The sequence below is a fragment of the Leptinotarsa decemlineata genome, unplaced genomic scaffold, assembly GCF_025532065.1.
Source record: "Leptinotarsa decemlineata unplaced genomic scaffold, Ldec_3_MD MMD2_tig00000251_RagTag_RagTag, whole genome shotgun sequence".
Classification (NCBI taxonomy): Eukaryota; Metazoa; Arthropoda; class Insecta; order Coleoptera; family Chrysomelidae; genus Leptinotarsa; species Leptinotarsa decemlineata.
The window spans coordinates 6,135,088-6,157,117 of NW_027412547.1; the positions used below are offsets into that span (position 1 = coordinate 6,135,088).

Sequence of the window (22,030 nt, forward strand, 5' to 3'; positions counted from 1 at the left end):
CGGTTATAACCGGTTATAACCAGTGGGTCAGGTTTTTGTTGAATAACCCGGGGTTGTGCCATCCCTGAAAAATCTCGAGAGGTATTCTTTGAGTTCATTGTGTTTATTGAGTTCTGTTTCCACTTTTGCTCCTATAGCATTACTTTCATTTTCGAATCGTTCATTATTCCTATTTTCAATACTTTGTGCAGTTCATTCTTTCCCACGTTGTTCTGAGGAAAAAAATAATACGCAGAAAGTGGAAAGAGGAACTTTCGAAGAAAGGAAAAAACATTAAATGCGTGAATAAAAACTATCAACAAAAATGTGTGGCATGTGACAAAAATCTTGTTTTGTATACAAACCGAAAGAAAATAACATCTGAAACAACTACTTCATTGCATTGAGTTCATGGGAATAAACTTTTCTTGTTCGTTATGTATTAGAATTGTCATGAAATTGAAACAGATACTATACAAAGGCACGGTTTACAATATTGCATTTGAGAGAAACAGAAAAACTTTCAATTTTCAGGTGAATTTCAAGAATTTTCGGTTGAAAACACTTTTTTCGGATATTTACGAAAGACAATTCGTGCAATCCTTACAAAAAAATTACGACATTATGCACTGGAAGAAACAAACCTGCGTCTCAATGACATTTCGTATGACATGATGAAAATGATCCCGCTGAGAGAATTTTATGTTATTAGTCGGAAAAGGTGTCAAAATTTTTTCGTAGATGAACAATTTAGTTTTTCCAACGTTTCGGACTTTATTAAATCCATCATCAGGAGTCAAACATCAGTTTATTTTCGTGCCTGTTATATATACTTTTAACGTTTTTTAGCATCGACTTAATAACGTCCTCAACGTTGGCAAAAAACTAAATTGTTCATCTTTGAAAAAAAATTTGATCCCTTTCCCAACTAATAATAGCATATGAAAATGTTATTTGGATCACCAAATCTCGTAAATTAGTTTTTGATTGTCAAATATGGTTAAATATAACAGATGATTAAGTATGACTGACTCATTAAGTAGCTGGTGTTATTTTTGTAAATTATTTGGATCGCGGTATTCATATTGTGGAATTTTCCAGGGGAGTGCTTCAATCGCTTTCTTTAGATAAATGAATGCAAATTTAAACAGAAAAAAAGTTCAATTTATCTTCCAGTTGAACTCAGAGACTGACTTGTACATGAATGTTACTCTTTTGTTTCAGACTGAATAATACAAGATGACTCTTAAAGTAGAAAGTGAACAAAATGAAGAATCTAAACCGATATTGGCCTCGAGTTGTGGAGATGATGATTCTTATCTCCAAATACAAAACGTTTACCACAACATTACAAGGTAAGTTGATTTTCTGATTTCAATTTCGATTTTGCATTTGCATATTTTCCAACCCCATTGTTATTACACGATCTTTCACACGTTTTCACTATTACCAATATTGTGAAACTTAGATTACTTGGTCTTGACGAAGTCTCTATTCAGAGACGAAAGCTTGGCAATTTGAGAAATAGAGTAAGTTTGTTTTTTGAACGTATTTGACTAAGTCCCGTTAGTTCCTACCTTCCATATACTATATATAGATAGAGATGTTATTGAGAATGTATGATACAAATGAAAAATGAAACAATTCGTGGACACATACATATATATATATATATATATATATATACATATATATATATATATATATATATATATATATATATATATATATATATATATATATATATATATATACATATATATATATATATATATATATATATATATATATATATATATATATATACAGTGTGACCCATTTTTAATGGAAACACCCCCCTAAAATTTGAAGTTGTTAACAGATTTTAATAATTTTTTTTAAATGTCTTAGTCAAAAATCGGGATTTTTTATTAGCGATTTTTTTATTGAAAAAATCACTACGCTACTGGATTCATAGTGTCTCTAAATAGATGTGACCAAAATTTCATGAAAAAATATTCATTATTAACAAAGTTATGACAACTCAAAAATTCGCAGCTAACAGTCACAAAAAACACCCTATATCAACAAATATAGCCATGAGAATATTGTTTTATGATTTCAACAATAAAGTGCCGCCAGATGAAAAAAAAAACAAATAGCGAAATATTTTTAATGAAAATAACGGAATTACATTCAAGTTTTCACGCAAATTAACTAAAACTAAGACCTAATATTTCAATTTAAATGGAATCATGGAAATGATATTACAGTTTGACACTTGTGAAAGATTTAAGTGTAATGGTTACCTTCCACAATCTGAAAAAATATAAAAATTATAATGGAGAACTTTATATTATTATATAATATATTATATTATAATATAATTATATTACCTTAGGAAGGTAACCATTACCCAAAAAAAAAGGTCGATAAAAAACTGATTTTTTCCTCCACAAAAAATGACTTTCGTTGAATATTTAAGTGTACTACTGTCAACAATATTCACCTTACAGTTTTTCGAATTATTTTGTATCATAGCCACAAGATTGAGCGTAAAGAGAGAAAATTGAAATTGTACGCCTTTCGGGAGATGACGTTAGAAGTGCTAGAGAGGTTTGTAGAGTATTTAATGAGAGAAATCCATATCGTTCTCGTATTAGCTGCGGTACGGCAAATAAAATAAATAAAATATTCAATGAAACTGGTGCAATATCAAAAATGATGTCAAAAAGTAATCATGTACAAATACGAAACAGGAATGACAGGAATGATCAAATCATTTAAGATTATTTCGGAAATAATCCTAATGCCAGTATAAGGAATGTCACTTTAGATTTGAATATTACACGAGAAACTATTCGGAGATGTCTCAAGGCGAAGAATATTAAACCTTTCAAGCCAACATTTTCACACACACTTCAAGAAGGCGACAAAGCAAGACGCCTGGAATATTGTTTATGGCCCCAAGGGGAATATTTAAACAATAGAAATTTCCTAAAAAATATTTTATATACCGACGAAGCCACTTTCACTACAAATGGAGTAGTGTCATCACAGAATTGTCGCTAATGGGCAGCGGATAATCCTAACTGGGTAATAAACTGTAAAAGCCAGTTTTCCCAAAAAATCAACGTCTGGTGTGGGATATTGAACGAACGAATTATTGATCCTTTCTTTTTTGAGGAAAACATTAATGCGCATTGGTTTCTAGAATTTTTAAACACAGAGTTTTGGGATGCTATTCACGAGCTGCCAATCAATGAACGATCAAATTTAATTGTCCAGTTATAGATGGGTGTTCAGTTCATTATGCCAGAGTTGTGAGGCATTGGCTTAACGAACATTTTCCAAACCGATGGATAGGCCGTGGTAGTCCGTTTATTGAGTGACCACCCAGATCTCCAGACCTCACAGTTTTGGACTTTTTTCTCTGGGGACTTCTCACACAAAAGGTTTACAAAACCCGCTCAAGAGATAGAAATGAACTTTGTGCAAGAATTCGACAGGTATATGCAGATATTAGCCCTCAAGAACTAAAGAACGTGATCAGAAACATTCGTAAGCGCTACGACACATCGAAATACGTGGTGGATTAGTAGAGGCTACTGGAATATGAGTTAGAATTAATTGTTGCACTGAATCGAAACATTTCAATAATTAGTTATTAGTTACGTTCATTAAAATTTTTTGCTTCATTGTTAGTTGAATTGTGTGAATATAATTCCGATATTTTCATTAAAAATATTTACGTTATTTTTTTCATATCTGGTGGCACTTTATTGTTGAAACCATGAAAAAAATTATATATTTTGACTGTTAGCTGTGTGAGTTTTCGAATTTTTGAGTTGTCATAACTTTGTTAATAATGAATATTTTTTCATGAAATTTTAGTCACACCTATTTAGAGGCACTTTGAAGCCAGTGGCGTAGTGATTTTTTCAATAAAAAAATCGCTAATAAAAAATCCCGATTTTCGACTAAGAAAAAATATCGTAGTATGCCCTGAAACTTCAATAAACATTTCAAATTGTGACCCAAGGTAGACCTTTTAGTACTTGACAAAAAAAATTATTAAAATCGATTTACAACTTCAAATTTTAGGGGGGTGTTTCCATTAAAAATGGGTCACACTGTATATATATATATATATATATATATATATATATATATATATATATATATATATATATATATATATATATAAATGATGACAGCTGTCAGCATACTACTATTAATACTTCCACTATTATCTTTGCCTGACGATACTTTTATCAACACCTCCTCAAAAATACCTATTCTTTTAAAAATGGCTAATGAATCGATTTGCAATGCGAAAAATTGGTTTACCGCCAACTCCATGCAATCAAATGATCTTGTCTAGTATCTTGTCCTTCCCATGCACATGCTCACAATACAGTATAATTGTATAACCGGAAATGTGGAAATTTTGTTTATTTTTGATGCAAAACTACAGTTGTACAGCAAGCAATATGATGCATTATTAAGATAAGGCAGTTAATCAACGGTCAATTTACAGCTACGTTGAAATCCTTTATCTTATTTACAAACTACCGGTCAAAACTTGAAAAACTTCAATCTGATAAAGTTAATCCAAAACATTAGCTCTATCGTTTTTAATACTTGTAGGTACTTTGGTTCGTGATAGTAGAAAGTAATGAATGCTAATTATAAATGCAAAACGCTAACAGGGTGCTAAAAGTTGTGTGATTTCGTTATGATTTGCCACTGCCAATATAAAAAGGTTTATAACGCTTTACCGGGTCCATCCTATTTTGTATCATAAACGGGTCGCAAAAGAATATTTTATGTGCGTTAGGGTCGTTTCATAGCTACTGGGACGTGCGTTTGGGTACTCAATGAAAAATACTTGTTAATACGAATAAATATGTTTATTTACAATTATTATTGTTAATTTAAAAAATTTACATAATGATATGCTCATTTGACAATACATTAGGTATAAGCAAAAATGACGGTGTAGTATTTCATTAGTTTGGACTTCCATTGTCTAATATGATATAAAATGATGATGAAATTTCTGAAAGAATCAATAAAATCAAAATGAATACCTGGAAATAACAATTATATTAAGCAACAAATAACTCCGAAATGAAATTACGATAAAATAAAATACAAGCAACAAGTTACTTCTCGACGTTTCGATTCCATATGGTTATTTCAAAAATGAATTCGGTAAACTATCTGCTACGGAATCTGAGATCAGTTTTAACGGAAAAACAATTAATTATATTGTATCACGCACATGCCGAATCGCGCCTTAGATATGGATTAAGCTTTTGGGGATCTTCCACACATTTTAATAATGTATTCGTTTCTCAAAAACGGTTGATTCGATGTATTGCTGGTGTATCCCGTAGAACTAGTTGCGCATACTATTTTAAAAAATTCAATATTTTATCGCTACCATGTTTGTATATTTTTGAAGTATGTTCTTATGTTTATTGTAATTTGAATGCATTCAGAACAAATAATCAGGTTCATGGTTTCAATACTAGAAATCGAAATGATCTTCATGTACCATTTTCTAAGAATAATATTCAGTTTAAGTCTCCTCTCGTATTGGGACAAAGATTTTTCAATAAACTCCCAGCGAACATAAAAACGTGCTCAACTATAAATGGTTTTAAGAAATTATTGAAGGACTTTTTATTATCCCATTGTTTTTATTCAGTGGACGATTACTTAAAAACAAATAGGTGACTTTAATTCTTTTTTATTGTGCAACTGTAAATTTTGTATTGCCTGTTTAGTTATGTAATTTAGATCTAATATTTGACTAATTCTATACAAACTTAAGTTTGTCAAAAAGAAAATAAAGATTATTATTATTATTATTATTGTTAGTATCCACACTCGTCTTCCGGTGATGACTTTTCAACAGTATATTCATCTGATATGGATGTAGCCGTTACTACGTGGTAGGAGATCACCATGAAGAGTTAATTTTCCATTTTTCTTTCTCACCTGCCTTAGGCAATGTCTCATCCAGCAAATAAGTTCATCATTTTGAAGTCCATAAATCTTCTTGCCATCCAGGTGTTCAATCTTTGTTTGGCAAAGCCTAATGCGATACCAATGACAGGTTCTGGTCCGACAAAGCTGCTTGCAGCACCCTCCTTTGCAAGGCAGTCAGCAGCTTCATTGCCTTCCAGGCCAGTGTGGCCAGAAATCTAGACCAGAGACAATCTGTTAAGTCTTCATATTGAGGAGAGTCCTTTTCGGCAATTGGCTACAAATTCAGACTTGCTCGGTAGGAACCAATATCTTCCAACGCTTCTTGACTGTCCAAGAATATTTTTATTGACTTGTGTTTGAGGTTGGATTCTTCCAATATCCCGGCAAACAATTCAGTAGCGTACATTTGCGCTTGAAATACGGTCACATCGGTTCCTGGCAGGTTGATATCTCTGTCCTAGGTCTGCGACTGAAAACGCCTGCACCAGAACCGGAAGGTGTTTTTGATCCATCTGTGAACCAACAACTATCTGCTCTTAATATTTCCTTCTCCCGGAGGATCCAGTCCCCTCTACTCAGGAAGAGTACTTTATAAGACAGTAAGTAGTTGACAGTTGGAGGCATAAAGTCAGAGGTCAGTTTCAGAATGCTGTGACTTTCAGTGCACTCTGAATTGAATTGATTTGCGCAATTGGCAATGTGCACAAGTCTAAATGCAGTCCGTCTAGCCTCTCTCTCCAGAAAAATGTATAGAGGGGGTAAATCTAGAAGGATCTTAATGGCTGCTGACGATGTGGTACTAATGGCATCACTGATGGCCAGACAAGCCTGTCTCTGTGAGCCAGAGAGCTTCGCCTCTCGCCTGTAGAGCCTTCGGCCACCATGTAATTGCCCAATAGTAATCATTGGTCTGACAGTAGTTACATAAATCTTAAGGATTTGTTTGGGACCTGAGCCCCAAGTTCCACCACAAATCCTTCGACATGCCCATGGGGACAATTTGGCTTTGTGTGAAGCTTTTTCCAAGTGATCCAAGTGGTCTTCTAATTCAAACCACAAATATGCCCAATTTTTGCTTTGTTCAGTTCTATGTTCACCTGAAAATGTGTGTGTTTCCAAATATGTAAACTCCCTACCCAATTGGGTTTTCGTAACTGAGGATATTTGTTACTTTGCAGTTCTATGAAAGCAGATCCATTAACCATAAAAGAACCAAAAATCGCCCTAGACCTTTTTTCAACTGCCGTTAAAATCCAAAACGAGCCATTAGCCAAGCAGTGCATTGATATTCTCAACAACCACCGTAACAAAAAGAATGTTATCTTGATTCTACAACACCTCTGCAAGTGCAAAGACGAAAGTCATGATCCATACGATATACAACCATCAGCACCACCTATGGTGGAGAACGAAGACCAAAGAAATCAAGACTGGGTTCAAAATCTCATCGACAACCTCAGAAATAACTGTCTCTTGGAAATAGGTGAGTTCATACAAGAAATATATAGTGCGCAAAATACAAGAATATCTGTTCTGTTATAAACAAAGAAAATTTACCATTCAACCTTTGAAATTTTACTTCAGATTACTTTTTTATGTAAGTTTGTTTATAGCCAATTTTGCCTTTTCAATCATTTCTACCAGAAAAAGCGAACCATTCTAATTGATTTTTTTCATTTCGAATACAATATTTCTTCCAGGTAATAATAAAAAATCTGAAAGACTGGTCAATCTACATTTTCATTCTTTATACTCAATGGAATATTCACCTGCATATTCTGTTTGACAGATAAGAATGCAGATTATGTCTTGAAGCAGAAAGAGATTTTGGATTTGGGGTACCACGACATGCTTGGTATAACCACAAGAGATACTTTGGAAGTATCGAGCGAGATTCTGGTTTACAGTGCCATAATGCGATGGTGTATTGAAGAATGCAAAAGAAGGACACTTCAGACTCAAAAAATCAACTTGAAGGCTGTGCTGAGGGATCTTGCCTACGCTCCGAGGTAGGTTCAATAATATAAATGAAAATACGAACGATTGATATGATTTTAAATGTACATGTGAACAGGAAACAATAATTTCATACGCTGATGAGAAAGTGAAGTATCAGTTCAATTCGCTTTCAAGCTCAAGTTTAAAAAAAGGTATTGAAAGAAAAAAAAAAGAAATTTCATAAGTGATAATAATGTAGTTATAACATGTCAACTGAGAAAAAGTTCACTTATGACTAATGTCAAATATCAACTTGTTACACTTTGTATTTCTCACTTTCAATGGATCTCCACCATGAAGTGGAATACTGAACCTACTCATAGAATTTCCTTTCGTTTTCTATCCTGTAACAAATGAGTAACTCTGTATCATCGATCAAAGGAACAGAGTCAGCGTTGTGAATCACGTAACCCGAATCAACTTCGGTCATTGATATTATATTGTCCTCTTATTCTAGTAATTGGGAATAACAATAGTGCAAATTATAGACTTGATTTGGACACAAGAAGAACTTGAAAGTCTCTATTCATCATGATCTCCTCAAAGAAATGAGCGGATCAATATTTTAATAGACAGCAAGAACGCACTAGGGGCTCTGACAAACCCGAAGGTGACATCAAAACTGGTCTGGGAATGCCATGAGGAACTGAATGAACTTGCAAACAGAAACAAATTAACTTTGTACTGGGTGCCAGGGCATTCAGGAATCACAGGTAATGATAAAGCTGATGAATGCGCTAGACACGGATCATCAACTTCATGTATAGGTCCTGAACCAGCTCTGGGGGTACCAAAATCATTGGTACGAAACCAGATTAGAACATGAACCAATAAGAAGCACACAGAGTACTGGACAAAAGTATCTGGCAACAAACACAGTAGAACCTTCATTAGGGAACCGTCCGAGAAAAGAACCGAAGAACTACCTCAATATAGTAGGGATCGGCTCAGAATAATCACAGGGTTACTAACCGGTCATTGTCCGCTTAGAGGAACATGAATAAAATGGGGCTGTACAACAGAGACTTCAGCTGCAGATTATGCAACGAAGGGAAAGAAACAGCTCTACACATCTTATGCGAATGTGAGGCACTGAATCACAGTAAGAAATTACTTCTAGAAGGGTATGACGAGCATCCATCACGGAACCTGTACAAACTAGTATAGGGAACGAGACTGATGGAATGTGTGTCATGAGAAGATGGGAGAATAAACGCAATAAGCCCAAGAGGCTGCAGTGTTTTCTGGAGACTTGGACTAAATGGACAAGTCATACAGCTCCCAAGGTACCAAAAAAAGATCTTTTTTACAGTTTCTTCATCGTCCCTGGATTTGTTTCAAATAGACATCACCTGTTTCACGGTGCTCCCAAAACCGAAGGTAGCTGTGGAAAAATATAAATGATTTTTTTACAAAGCTCATCTCAACTACCAAAAGAACGTATAGTCTATTCGTAAGATAAGTAATTCGCTTGGCTGCTTCGAGCAATCAATTATTAATTTTTTGTCCTGGGTAATGTTCTTGTCTTTCGTTTGGTAATGGTTTCTTGATAGATAGTCTAGTAAACAAGTGCCATTTCGCAATGTTTGAGTTCCTCTGCATAGACAATTATAATTGAGATAATTTGTGATTTCACACGGGATAATTTTGAAGATATTCAAGATGTAACCTTCCAATTTTCATTTTATATTGTTTATGGGGCAGTCTGAACACAAAGAAACCGTTTCTGCGAATTTTAATTTGTAGATTGTATGTTACATACCGATAATTCAAATTTCTTTTTATAACTTCATAGATCAGGGACTGGGAGCAGTTTACAGTAGTACTCCAAATAAATTTTTGTACAACTGACATAAAAAGTGACATTTTTAATGGTTGTTAAGATTATTAAAAGATGTTCACAAAGTAGCGTGTTAAAAATATTTTCAACACTAGTGTTGAAAGTATTTTTACCACAATTTTTTTCGACCAAATAGCAATAAACAAAATTATTATTTAATTTTCAAGGAAGTTTTATTATGTACAATAGATGTATTATATACATTAATTACATTATTATTATTTATGAACATTAATATGAAAAGTACAATTAGAACAACTGCTGATATTAATACCTTGGGATGTTGAAGAACCTTGTAATATTTTGAACAAGCTGAGTTGACAATTTCATGGGCATTAACATTTAATTCTTGAAGTGAAGATGACGATGCTGTAACGCTGAAGCTGGCTGCTTTCAGCATCAGCCTTTTTATTAGAAATATATTGAGCTATGTAAACCTCAGCTACTGTTGTAGACGTCCATCCTCCGTGCTTCTTATTATCCATTATATTTGCTTCTGATTCTGCTAGCAAAGAAGCGAAAGACCTTCTGAAACAGTGACCTGTATATTCCTTTTTGGTTCCCGGGGGTTTGAAACTCAGAAATGGTGGAGGGCATCAACGTGTTTATACCAGCTGGGTTATCACTGCATTTATAATTTGAGTATTTCAAAAAAACGTTGATGATTGATAACAGCAGGGCGTAATGCAACGTATTCATTGAAATAGTCAATGTTTTTTCCAACAATGCAAAAAGAACGACCTCATTTATAAACCTCTGTACTTGTTGAAACGTGAGAGTTTTTGTTTTTTTTACGTATAACTTTCATTTTTTCGCTTTAAAAATGCTACTACCTTCAAATATTTGTTCGTATTAACACCAATTTTAATTAGCGCACTCGACTTTATCATTGAAAACTTACTCCACAAAGTTGACGGGTTCCATATTTTCATTTCCTTCTATATAGGCTAAGAAGACGGTTTTGCTGAAATTTCCATCGACATTTTTAAGTCTACACCAGCTAAGAAAATTGGAATATGCGATATCGTACTGCTGAATTGATTTTTTTGGTAACAATTTAATTGAAGCTCTTTTTGCATCCTCTTCAGTATCGTCATAAACACACAATTCCTCACTATTGTTCTTCATTATGCAAGACTTTAAATACTTGCAAGAACTTTAAATGTGACTTTAAATAAAACGCGTGAGCTGTAAACAATAATGTTTGTTGGCAAACATTATTGTTTACAGCCACTTCACAGCAATTGCGATAATATAAAAATAGTTAACTGACAAGAGATGTCAAAATGTGTTTTTATTATTAAATTTATCTATTTTATTATGAAAACAGGTATGATATTTGTGTTAAAAGTAAGTTTTATTCTCACTCACAAAATAAAACCTTACTTTTAACACTCGTATCAGCTATATAATCAAAATGCTGACACCTATCCAAATTCCATATTGTTTATTGTTGATTATTTTTAACCATGTTTCAGTTAGACGATACGCAAATAGACGTCAACTAGTACTACTCTTCTTCTATTGTTTAGTCATAGAGTTTATTTTCACAGTGTATAGTAAAGTAGAGTAAGAAGAGAGGTTCATAGAGAGATAAATCTACTTTTAGTAATGTCGTACTTAGAATCGATGGACTCTGGGTATATTACTGATGTAAGAGAATTTATTACATTACATAGATGATATAATTGCTTGAATCGATTCGATATGTGAGGAATGAAGTTTTGAAAGGGGTTTTTTCTGTGCCTGATTTTTTTTCCATCACATTAAATGTTCATAGTGAGATATACTTTCAGTGTAATATAAATGAAAACAACCAGTCAATTTTTTTGAAACCTTTGTCTATGGAAGACTTAATTAATTTATCAGGCAAGATTAAGAATAAACAAAGTAGCGGGATGATGGTATACCTTCAGCATTAGTCAAAGAAAATATTCCTAACATGAAAGAAATACTCACGTATATCGTAAACAACTCTTTGAAATTTGGCATATTCCCAGAACAACTGAAGGTGTCTTTAGTTACACCTATATATAAAAACGGTGATATAGAACTCATGGAAAATTATAGGCCAATAAGTCAACCTCCTAGTTTCTCAAAATTGTTTGAATTAGCATTTTCTGAACAACTGATAGATTTCTTTAATAAATGTAACATTTTCAGTAAGAATCAACATGGTTACATCCAAGGTAGATCTACAATGTCAGCCATCTTCCAATTCACTCAACATGTATTGAATTTCATTGAAAAAAAATATTTATCTTTAGGAATATTTTTAGATCTTTCTAAAGCATATGACTGTTTGGACAGATCTCTTCTGATGTATAAATTAGAGAAGTATGGAATTAGAGGAAACGCTTTGAAATGGGCTAGTTCATACCTGAATGGTCGAAATCAGAGAGTTTCCATTAAAAGTGAGGGAATGATTTATAAATCACAGATACTTCAATCAAATATTGGAATACCGCAAGGTAGCATTCTCGGACCGATTCTATTTATAATCTTTACCAATGACCTATGCTCAATGAATACCAGAAATGATCAGTTCATAACAAGCTATGCTGATGATACAAATATATTGATTGGCGGTGAAAATTTCCCAAAAATCATAGAAAATACTGAAAATCTCTTTAAAAAAACAAAAGAATGGTTTGATAGCAACAAATTAATTCTTAACGAATCAAAAACCCACACAGTATTGTTTCGCTCAAGACAGTTGCAGTTGGAATGTCCACCGACAATCAAAATAGCTACAAAAGAGAGAGAAATAACATCAAAATCAAAGTTTCTTGGTTTATATATCAATGAATTTCTGACCTGGTCAGAACATATAGAAGATCTATGTATGAAACTCAATAGGGTGCTTTATGCTATAAGATCTCTCAACAAATATCTCCACCCAAACTCAATGAAAATAATATATCATTCCAGCTTCGAATCGGTGGCAAAGTACGGAATTTTGTTTTGGGGATGTAGTCATGATGTTCAAAAAATTTTTGTAATACAAAAAAGAACCTTACGGGTTATGTTAAACATGGCCTACATAGCATCATGTAGAGGGTGTTTTCGGAAGAATAATATAATGACAATTTTTGGCATATACATATATATATATATATATATATATATATATATATATATATATATATATATATATATATATATATATATATATATATATATATATATATATGAATGCTTAATATATTTTTTCAAAAATAAAGATACCTTTTTGACCTATAATATTTCACACGGGCATGAAACAAGAACGAGAAATATCATGTATCCATTACACAGACTCTCTATAACAGAAAGTAGTCCTCACTACATGTGTATAAAATTTTTCAATAAACTGCCAGATCGAATAAAATCAATCAATGGCATCAGCAAATTCAAGAAAGAAATTAAAAAAATTATTATAGAAAATGAACCATATAATACTGGTGAATATTTTAATTGTAATTTTCCCACCTGATAGGCAACTCTATATGTCTTCAATATATTTTTATGAATATTTTTGCAACATATTTCATATCTACTTTATTATTTAATTTTTTTAGATTTTATATATACAAATGTTTAATGTTTTTCACTGTGACGCCTTTTCATTCTATGTCTTCATTACTGCTTCAGCTGTATTAGTCTGCATTTTTTGAAATAAAGTATATTATTAATATTATTATTATTATTATTATTACTTGTTTACACTTTCTGAGTTTCATTTTTGGTTTTCGTACCACCATTGGTAGTTCATTGCTGAAATTTGACGTTTAAAAACAAATTTTGAACTAGGATATTCTCAAAGCCTACTTGCGATTGAATTATGAATTCGCTCATCTGTGATTGGCTTAGAGGTAGTCAGTTATGAATCTGGTCAAGGTTATTAGAATTGTGGCTATTTACTCGACGAGTAAACGCTTTCGAATAGCTCAATTGGTGCAATAAATATTGGTGCAAGAGTTTCGTAAGGAAATGTGTTTTTTTATGCTTCTTGAGGATCTTTTAACCAAATTTTCAATAACTGCAATAGCTCTTGAGATATTTTTTCGAAAACGAACATTTCAATCATAATTTTCTGTGGGGGCGAACTCAAATTTTAACGGTTACAAACTAGACTAAGCACCATCCCTATAGAAACGGAATTTTCACCGAATGTTGAAAGCTTATCCGAAAGGCACGCGTGTATGCCCTAGGATTTTGGCTTGACGTCATCACTATGACGCAATTCTCGACCTACCAGCAAAACGCGCTACACAAGAGAATTATTTTCGATGCTTACTTTATACCGTTGGGATTTAAATCGAATTCCTGATTCGAGGGTGAAAGAGTCAGGATTTGATTGCTTTGCTGTAAATATTTCCTGCATCGTGAATGCATCACGACATGACTGAATGATCGAGCAAACCAAATACTCTTAAAATGAACTCATACACGGACATTTTCATTTTTAGGACCATCTTTGTAGCTTCAATGCAAGTACACAGTGTAAAAAAATGAAGTCATTGAGATAATATCTACATTGAAAAACAACAGCTCTTCAGGTCTTGATAGCATAACGGTCCAGTTCATAACAAGACATCATCTACTTCTATTGAGTCCCCGATCAGTCTACTCTCTTCGGCGGCTAAGCTGGCTGAAAGAGTTGTTCTCCAAAGACTCAGCGAAGAAGTTGAGGACCGAAATGTTCTGCCTGATGAACAATTTGGCTTCAGGAGAGATCACTCCACTGAGTTACAGGCTCTAAGGCTGGTCGAAAACACCATCAAAGAGCTCAACTAAAAACAAAAAAGAACACATTGTGCTACTTGACACCTCGAAGGCCTTCGACCGTGTTTGGCACGAAGGTCTTCTGCACAAATTAAACGCGTTCGACCTGCCTCGGGACCTCGTCCGGTGGAATGGGTCTCTCCTGAAAGACAGGACATTTCAGGTCAGAGTAGAGGGATCTCTGTCTGATAACAGAGATATATCCTTGCTGGAGGGCCACAGGGGGCCGTGCTCTCTCCGACGTTGTACTCACTTTACACCAGTGACCTTCCGAGGCCCGAGCGTGTGAAGTTATCTCTGTACGCCGATGACACGGATCTCCTCTCATCTTCCATGGGTCGAGAGCTCGGCGTCGTCTATATGCAACGTGCATTGGACGACCTCGAGCGCTGGTACCTTGATTGGAAGATCCGAGTGAACCCGGAAAAGACTCAGGCAATAACCATGGGAAGACTGAAATCTTCTCCGGCCAGAAAAGTGAGAATCTCTGGAAGGGAGATTGACTGGCAAGCGCGGGTAAAGTACCTCGGCCTTTTAATAGACCGTAGGCTCACTTGGGACCCGCACATAACGAGCGTTAAATCAAAGATCGAGGGTCGGATAGCACGTCTGCGGATCAACAGAAAATCTGAAATGAGTCTCAAGAACAAGATTACCATCTATAATACGATGTACAAGCCTGTCATCATGTATGCTTCAGGCGTCTGGGGACAAGCGGCGAAATATAATATCTCCATTCTGGAGGTATTGCAAAACAAATTGATGAGGATGGTTGTGAATGCTCCTTGGTTCGTGCGGAATGAAGCCATCCGCAGAGACTTGCAGCTGCCTTCCATTTGGCAGTCTATTCAGTGGAGAAATCAGAGAGTTTTCGATGGTGCAGAAACTCATGAAAACCCATTATTCAGGGAAGCTATGGATTATACTGTAAACGACCCCTCCCGATATAGAAGGCCCCGACACTCTGTCGAATGAGCCTCCTATATCTTCCGTTGAAAGATGAACAACTTTTTCATCCAACTCACTCCAGCCAGGTAGGGGTACACCGTGAAGGGCGGTACTGATGTCTGAGGACATTCATACCGCAATACCATCAACACCCAACATCAGTTATGACCCGTTTGTCCTTCTGGCAAACATCAGTTCAAAGGGTAAGGAAGCCAGGCTCCAACCTGTTTAAAATCAAGATGACGTGCAGGTTCTATTGAGTCCTTTCTATCATATCATCAATTTATGCTTCATGAAAGAAAACATACCAGCCGCTTTCAAAGAATCGATAACAACCCCAGTTTTCAAAGCAGGTGACATAAAACAAATTACAGACCAATAACCATTAATAATTACTTTGCCAATATTTTCGAAAAGTGCTCAAAAAATAAACTAGTTGATTTTTTAGAACAAAATTATATTTTATTTGAAGGTCAGTTTGGTTTCAGAGAACATATGTCAACCGAAAATGCAACCTTTCAATTGGTTAACAGTGTTTGGAAAACTTTCAATAACAAAAAAAAGTTTGGTAGTATTTCTGGATTTGACTAAATCCTTTGATACTGTCAACCATCAAATTCTTCCGGACCGTTAAGAAACTGTACTGGTTAGAGGTATTACTTTAGACTTATTCAAAATCTATATATCTGATAGAAATCAAAAAGTTAAAATGAACAGTACCTGATCCACTCAGCGATCCACTACCTGTCAACAAGGGCGTGCCCCAGGAAGTAATGCTGGACCCTATTTTATTTTTGATATATATTAACAATTTTTACAAACTTCATAATATCAAACTCTTTCGAAGACGATACAGCACTTTTATTTGAATGCGATTCCTGGGATGGAGTATATGAGAAAGCTGAAATAGGGCTAAAATATGTACTCTCTTGGTTGAATGTGAGACTCCTGGGTCTGAATATGGGAAAAACTAAGTTCATTGCATTCACCACAACAAAAAAAAAAACCAACCCTTCAATAACACTCTCACTGTTCATAAATATCTATGCCGAACCCCAACGCAGTGTTCATGTCCAATAATGAAGTTGACAACATGAAGTATTTGGAAAAAAAACTAATCAATACAGTTTATTGTATGATTTTCACTATAAAAGGGTTTTACAAAAACCGAGACACGTGTTTCACTATACAATAGCTTCCTCAAGGATAAACTGAGAGTTACTTCTGAAATACAACCATTTTATCAGAAGTAACTCTCAGTTTATGCTTGAGGAAGCTATTTTATAGCGAAATACGTGTCGCGGGTTTCGTAAAACCCTTTCATAGTGAAAATCATACAATAAACTGTATTGATTAGTTTTTTCAATATGGATTTTCATCAAGTATCTATTCAATTATTGATGTATTTGGGTATATATGTGGACCAACCTGCGATGGGAAGAACACATTGACAACACAATCAAGAGACTCAATAAGTTAATCAATAATATCTTATCAAATCAGAAATCTGAATGATAAAAAGTTTTTACTTATGATTTACAACTCACTTGCTGAATCTTTATTGAGGTACTGTATCATTATATGAGGTGGTCTCAGTATAACATTATTACACGTTCTAGAGGTCATGCAAAATAGCATACCAACAATTTTCAAGAAAAATAGAACGTACTCGACGGAAGACCTTTACAAAGAAACTGGCTTATTTGATGTGAGAAAACTATATACCTAATAATTCTTAATATAGATGCAAAATACCCTCTTCTCTCAGATAAGTCATACTTACAACACACGTACTGAATCTGAGCTGGAAACAAATGTTCCCATCTGTAGACTCACCACACACAGAAATGTATATAATATTTTGGTCCAAAATCGTTAAACCTAGTCCCCATATAAATCAGTCATTCCTAATAACTGTAAAATGAAATCAAAACTGAAAGAATATGTGAATCAAAATTATAACAAACTAAAAACCGTATACGAACTGGAACAATAATAACAAATACAAAATATAATGAATAACCATATTCTCTCTCCCTCACAATGAATTTCAATTTGTTTTTTTCGTAGTGACAATGGAAGTACCAACATTCAACCACTTCTTCAGTCTACCTCATTTCATTAAATGAGTAATTTGTTGGCATTAAATTGACTGGATTTCGAACACCCTATCCCTTTCATAGTTACATTCAGCCGGAATTAGTTATATTGTTTTTTTAATGGATAGGAAGCATTTACAACGTAGCCAATTGGGAACAATCCAACAAAATTTACGGCTTCTCAAATGGAAATAAAAAACCTTTCCTTTCCAGGGGGACATATTCATACATAAACTCCATTATTCTTACCCGACTCCTTAGAGGGGGGCATTCACCAGCATTCTGTAATATTTGATCACTAAGTTGAACAATGAAAAGAGTGATCAAAGTTCAAGTTAAGATCCACTTTTATTTTTGTTTTTCGAGAACGAATGTTTCAGAAGTTTTGAGATAAATTTTTTGAAAAAAATTCCTACGTATTTTTAGAAAATCATAGGATTAATTTTTTTCATTGCAATGAAATCTATGATATGAAGAGTTGAATTTTTTAAGATACGCCAGAATGGAATGATTCAATTTGTGTCAGATGTCAAATTCAATAATGAAAACAAACATCTCAATTTGTTTCAACCTCAAATGAAATCGGATTCTTGCATACAATTTTTTGCATAAATATTATTAATGTATCTGCATTTTCAACACCAGTGTACCAGTATTATTTTTTTTATTCAAAATATAATAATAATAATCGGCTTTATTCATCGAATAATTACAAATTAAACACAGTGTAACAATCGATGAAAGGCGAAGTTTAGCTTGTGCTGTTTTTCAACTTAACCTAGAAAATATGGAACAACAAGTAATTATTATGACAACTGACGTAATGTAACGTCAAGTTTTGTGTCAAAACCAACCTCATTCTAGTTTTAAGTCATCATGAATTTGTTTGAAATCATAGTTATTGTGACGTCATCGTTTCAAAGCCAGATAGAAAGTATTTGAATCACAGACAAATACGTTTTGAAAAAATGGGCGCCAGAAAACGCTTTTATTTTTCACACTGCAGCTAGTGATCATATGATTATATACTTTTCATGATTTTTCGAATTTACTATTCTACGCTTTTTATCCTATGATCTTGATAATTTTGATCATTTTGTGATTTTGCCTGGCAGAACTATGATACGGGAAATATGATTTTATGTAATCCAAGTTTGAATTCATATCTATAGGTACTTCTGAATTTGGAAGTTATCCTGATGGATGCATCACTGCCAATTCCTATTTAGAATTGATCGACAATTCGAACATGATATCTTTCAATCTTCCCCAGAGGTGAAATTCCATAGGTGTTAGGTCCGGTGACCAGACCGGTTGTGTCCTTGGTTGGCTATCCAGTTATTACCAAAATCTGCAGTCAAAAAATTGGTGACAATTGCAGTGTTGTGGAAATATGTTTTTCTAGGTTCCATTACTGGCAATCCAGCAAAAACGGGTTCAATATTTTGTCATCAAATTTCTAAGTACCTCTGAGAAGTGAAAGTGCCATTATAAATAAACGGGCCGATAATTCTACCCCTGGAAACACCTGCCCACACGCACAATCCAACTTCTCTGCCCCACAATAGAATGAGGATTTTATTGTGCCCAAGTATAAGAATTGTAACAGTTGCTACAACCTTGTAAAGATAAGCTTCGTCTGTCCAAATACAATTGAACAAAAAATCGCGCACTTGGTTACAACTTTCCAGGAACCACTGGCCAAAAGGCATGAGGTGTTCAAAATCTCCTGGTCTGAGTCTTCTGGTCCTGTATGCCTTGAATTTGTGTTTTTTCAAAATCCTCTTAACGTTAGTTTTTAGTAGGCCTTTTGATATTTTCAAATTTCGCAATGACATTTTGGAGTTATTTTCAGCAGCTTCTAAAATAACTATCTCTTCCAACTCCTATTTAATTCATATAATTTTGACCTATTTTTTCAAATTGACCACCATCAATAAGGTTGTGTCGCAATCTTGCGAAAATGTCTTTAAAATGTTGTCTTCTCTCTGGATACTTCTCGTGATGCAAATTGCTTACTGCTCCTGCATTTCCCCGGATTGTATAGAACAGACTATCATATCCCATTTTTCATCATTCTCATACTTCATTCGAATGTGTTTGGAAATTGAACAATAACCACAATTGTAAAGCGCCTACATGAAAAAACCTAAAAGCTCTGTATTTCAAAGATGACTCTAGCAGAACCTCAAGTGTGCTATTTTTCTGGAAAGGTAATTTCAAGCTCTATTCAAATATGCAGGAATGTACAGGGTGCCTCATTGAAAGAAGAATAGTTTTCCATCAATACCTATTGATATCTCATTTGGAAAAATAAGTTTTTACACCATTGAATTTCAGGTAAAAAAGTGCTCTGAAAATGTTTTCCTTCAAAGGTGTTCAATTTGGCCCACTGTGTACATTGAAATATTCCTTACAAATGAAAAACTGATCTCTTTCGATAGATTACTCTTTGAATAATAGTGTGCTGCATCGAACCAAAACATCTTTTCATTATATTCAGGTCGCACTGTTATAACATTTTATTTGGCATAGCTATGGTGGTGGTTTTGCAATATAGCAGAATACAGTTTCAACTTTATTTAATAGCTGGTAACTCAAAATTGAATCGTAATGAACAATTCCAAATGGGATTTAGTGTTGCTAAGCTGCAAATAAAATTTAACCCACATAAAATCATGCCACTTAAAGCTGCCGGACTGAGATATGGCCAGTGAGAAGCCCCTCCCTCAAGATGTGCAGTAGATGTGTAGAAATCTGTTATCAGTCTGTTAGGTTATTCGAGGCGGAAACATTCAAAATGCGAATAAAAGTTTCTACTCCTTTTTCCTAATACTGTCTTTGTCATACGCCGACCCGAACTTTACGCAGATATGCCATGACTCAGTCCAGTAGCTGTAGATTTGATGATCCTTCGAATTTATATGTATTATCAGAAAATACTCACCTATGTTCACACCGAAGTCATGGATGCATTCATCCCTTCTCACTTCACAAATGATTTTTGCCGCGTTTTTCTTCCATTTGAATTTCTATCATTTCTATCATCGGTGACCAAAATTGTATACCTATGGAAATTCACAACACAACAAAAAAATATTTTTTGAATGTTTCCTACACTAAATTAGTCAATTTCTACTAATTTTGGGGTGATAAAAACGAAAATAACAATGAAAAATTTTTATTAGCTCTGGTTTTTGAGATACACAGTACTTAATCTTAAAGAGTAGTTATACTATACGTGAAAAGTGAAAGTACATAAAACAATATTGTTATGTTTCTTTTAGAATATTTTAAGTACAAAATTAATAAAAAAAAACATTATTCTTAGTGTTTTGACAAATAAAAGAAGTTTGTACCACCAAATTTCAATTAAGTCCATCCGATTCATTGTAAGATCGCTGTCGTTTAGCTTGTCTTTTATAAAACACTTCTGGAGCATCCCTACACACAGACCAGCAGTAGTCTGCAAGCATTGCTTCATTCCAACGGCCCTGATATCTCTGTTCCATTAAGGCAATGTCTTGATGGAATCTTTCTCCATGTTCGTCACTCACAGCTCCACAGTTTTGTGGGAAGAAATTAAGATGAGAGTGAAGAAAATGAATTTTTAAGGACATGTTGCATCCAAGTTGGTGGTAAGCTTGAAGAAGCTCTTTAACCAATGCTGTGAAGTTATCATCTCTTTTGTTACCTAAAAACCCATGTACAACCCCCTTAAAGGCTTCCCAGGCTCTTTTTTCATTTCCTGTTAAAATCATGTCAAAAGCAGGATCATTTACGATTTCACCGATTTGAGGCCCAATAAAGATGCCTTCCTTGACTTTAGCATCACTCAACCTGGGAAACTTTGCTCTCAAGTACTTAAAAGCTTGTCCTTCCTGGTCCATGACCTTCACAAAGTTTTTCATTAGTCCCAACTTAATATGTAATGGGGGAAGGAGAACATCCTTAGGATCTACAAGAGGGTCGTAAACTACATTTTTCTCATTAGGGTTTAGGTCTCGTGTAGGCCAGTTCATTTTTTTATAGTGAGATTTTCTATCCCGACTGTCCCACAGACACAAAAAACAACAGTACTTGGTGAACCCTAATTGCATTCCTAGGAGTATAGCAATGACTTTCAGATCACCACAGATGTGCCACTTGTGTTGTTCATATTTGATTGATTGGAGAAGTGTTTTCATATTTATATACGTTTCCTTCATGTGAACTGCATGACCTATAGGAATAGAGGGTAGCTGATTTCCATTATGCAGAAGTACAGCTTTTAAGCTTAGTTTTGAAGAGTCTATAAACAGTCTCCATTCAGATGGAGTGTGATCCAAATTCAAGCAGTCCATCAAACCATTAACATCAGAACAAACTACGAGGTTTTCTTTTTTCTCAAAAAAAGGAAGCAAATCTTTTTGACGCTGTC

General features: G+C 34.2%; 1 protein-coding gene across 3 annotated transcripts in view; it reads left to right on the plus strand.

The window, feature by feature from the left end:
• axed (BTB/POZ domain-containing protein axundead) overlaps positions 1-22,030 on the plus strand; it is a 94,265-nt gene that overhangs the window by 66,888 nt on the left and 5,347 nt on the right. For 2 of the 3 annotated variants that reach the window (XM_074173585.1, XM_074173586.1), the window contains exons 2-4: positions 1,204-1,334; positions 7,137-7,441; positions 7,748-7,967. In XM_074173585.1, coding sequence (XP_074029686.1) covers positions 1,219-1,334; positions 7,137-7,441; positions 7,748-7,967 — 641 coding nt within the window. In that variant the 5' untranslated portion in view covers positions 1,204-1,218. Of the gene's footprint in view, positions 1-1,203; positions 1,335-7,136; positions 7,442-7,747; positions 7,968-11,274; positions 12,016-22,030 lie in introns of those variants that run through there. The other variant, XM_074173587.1, reaches the window with a different exon arrangement.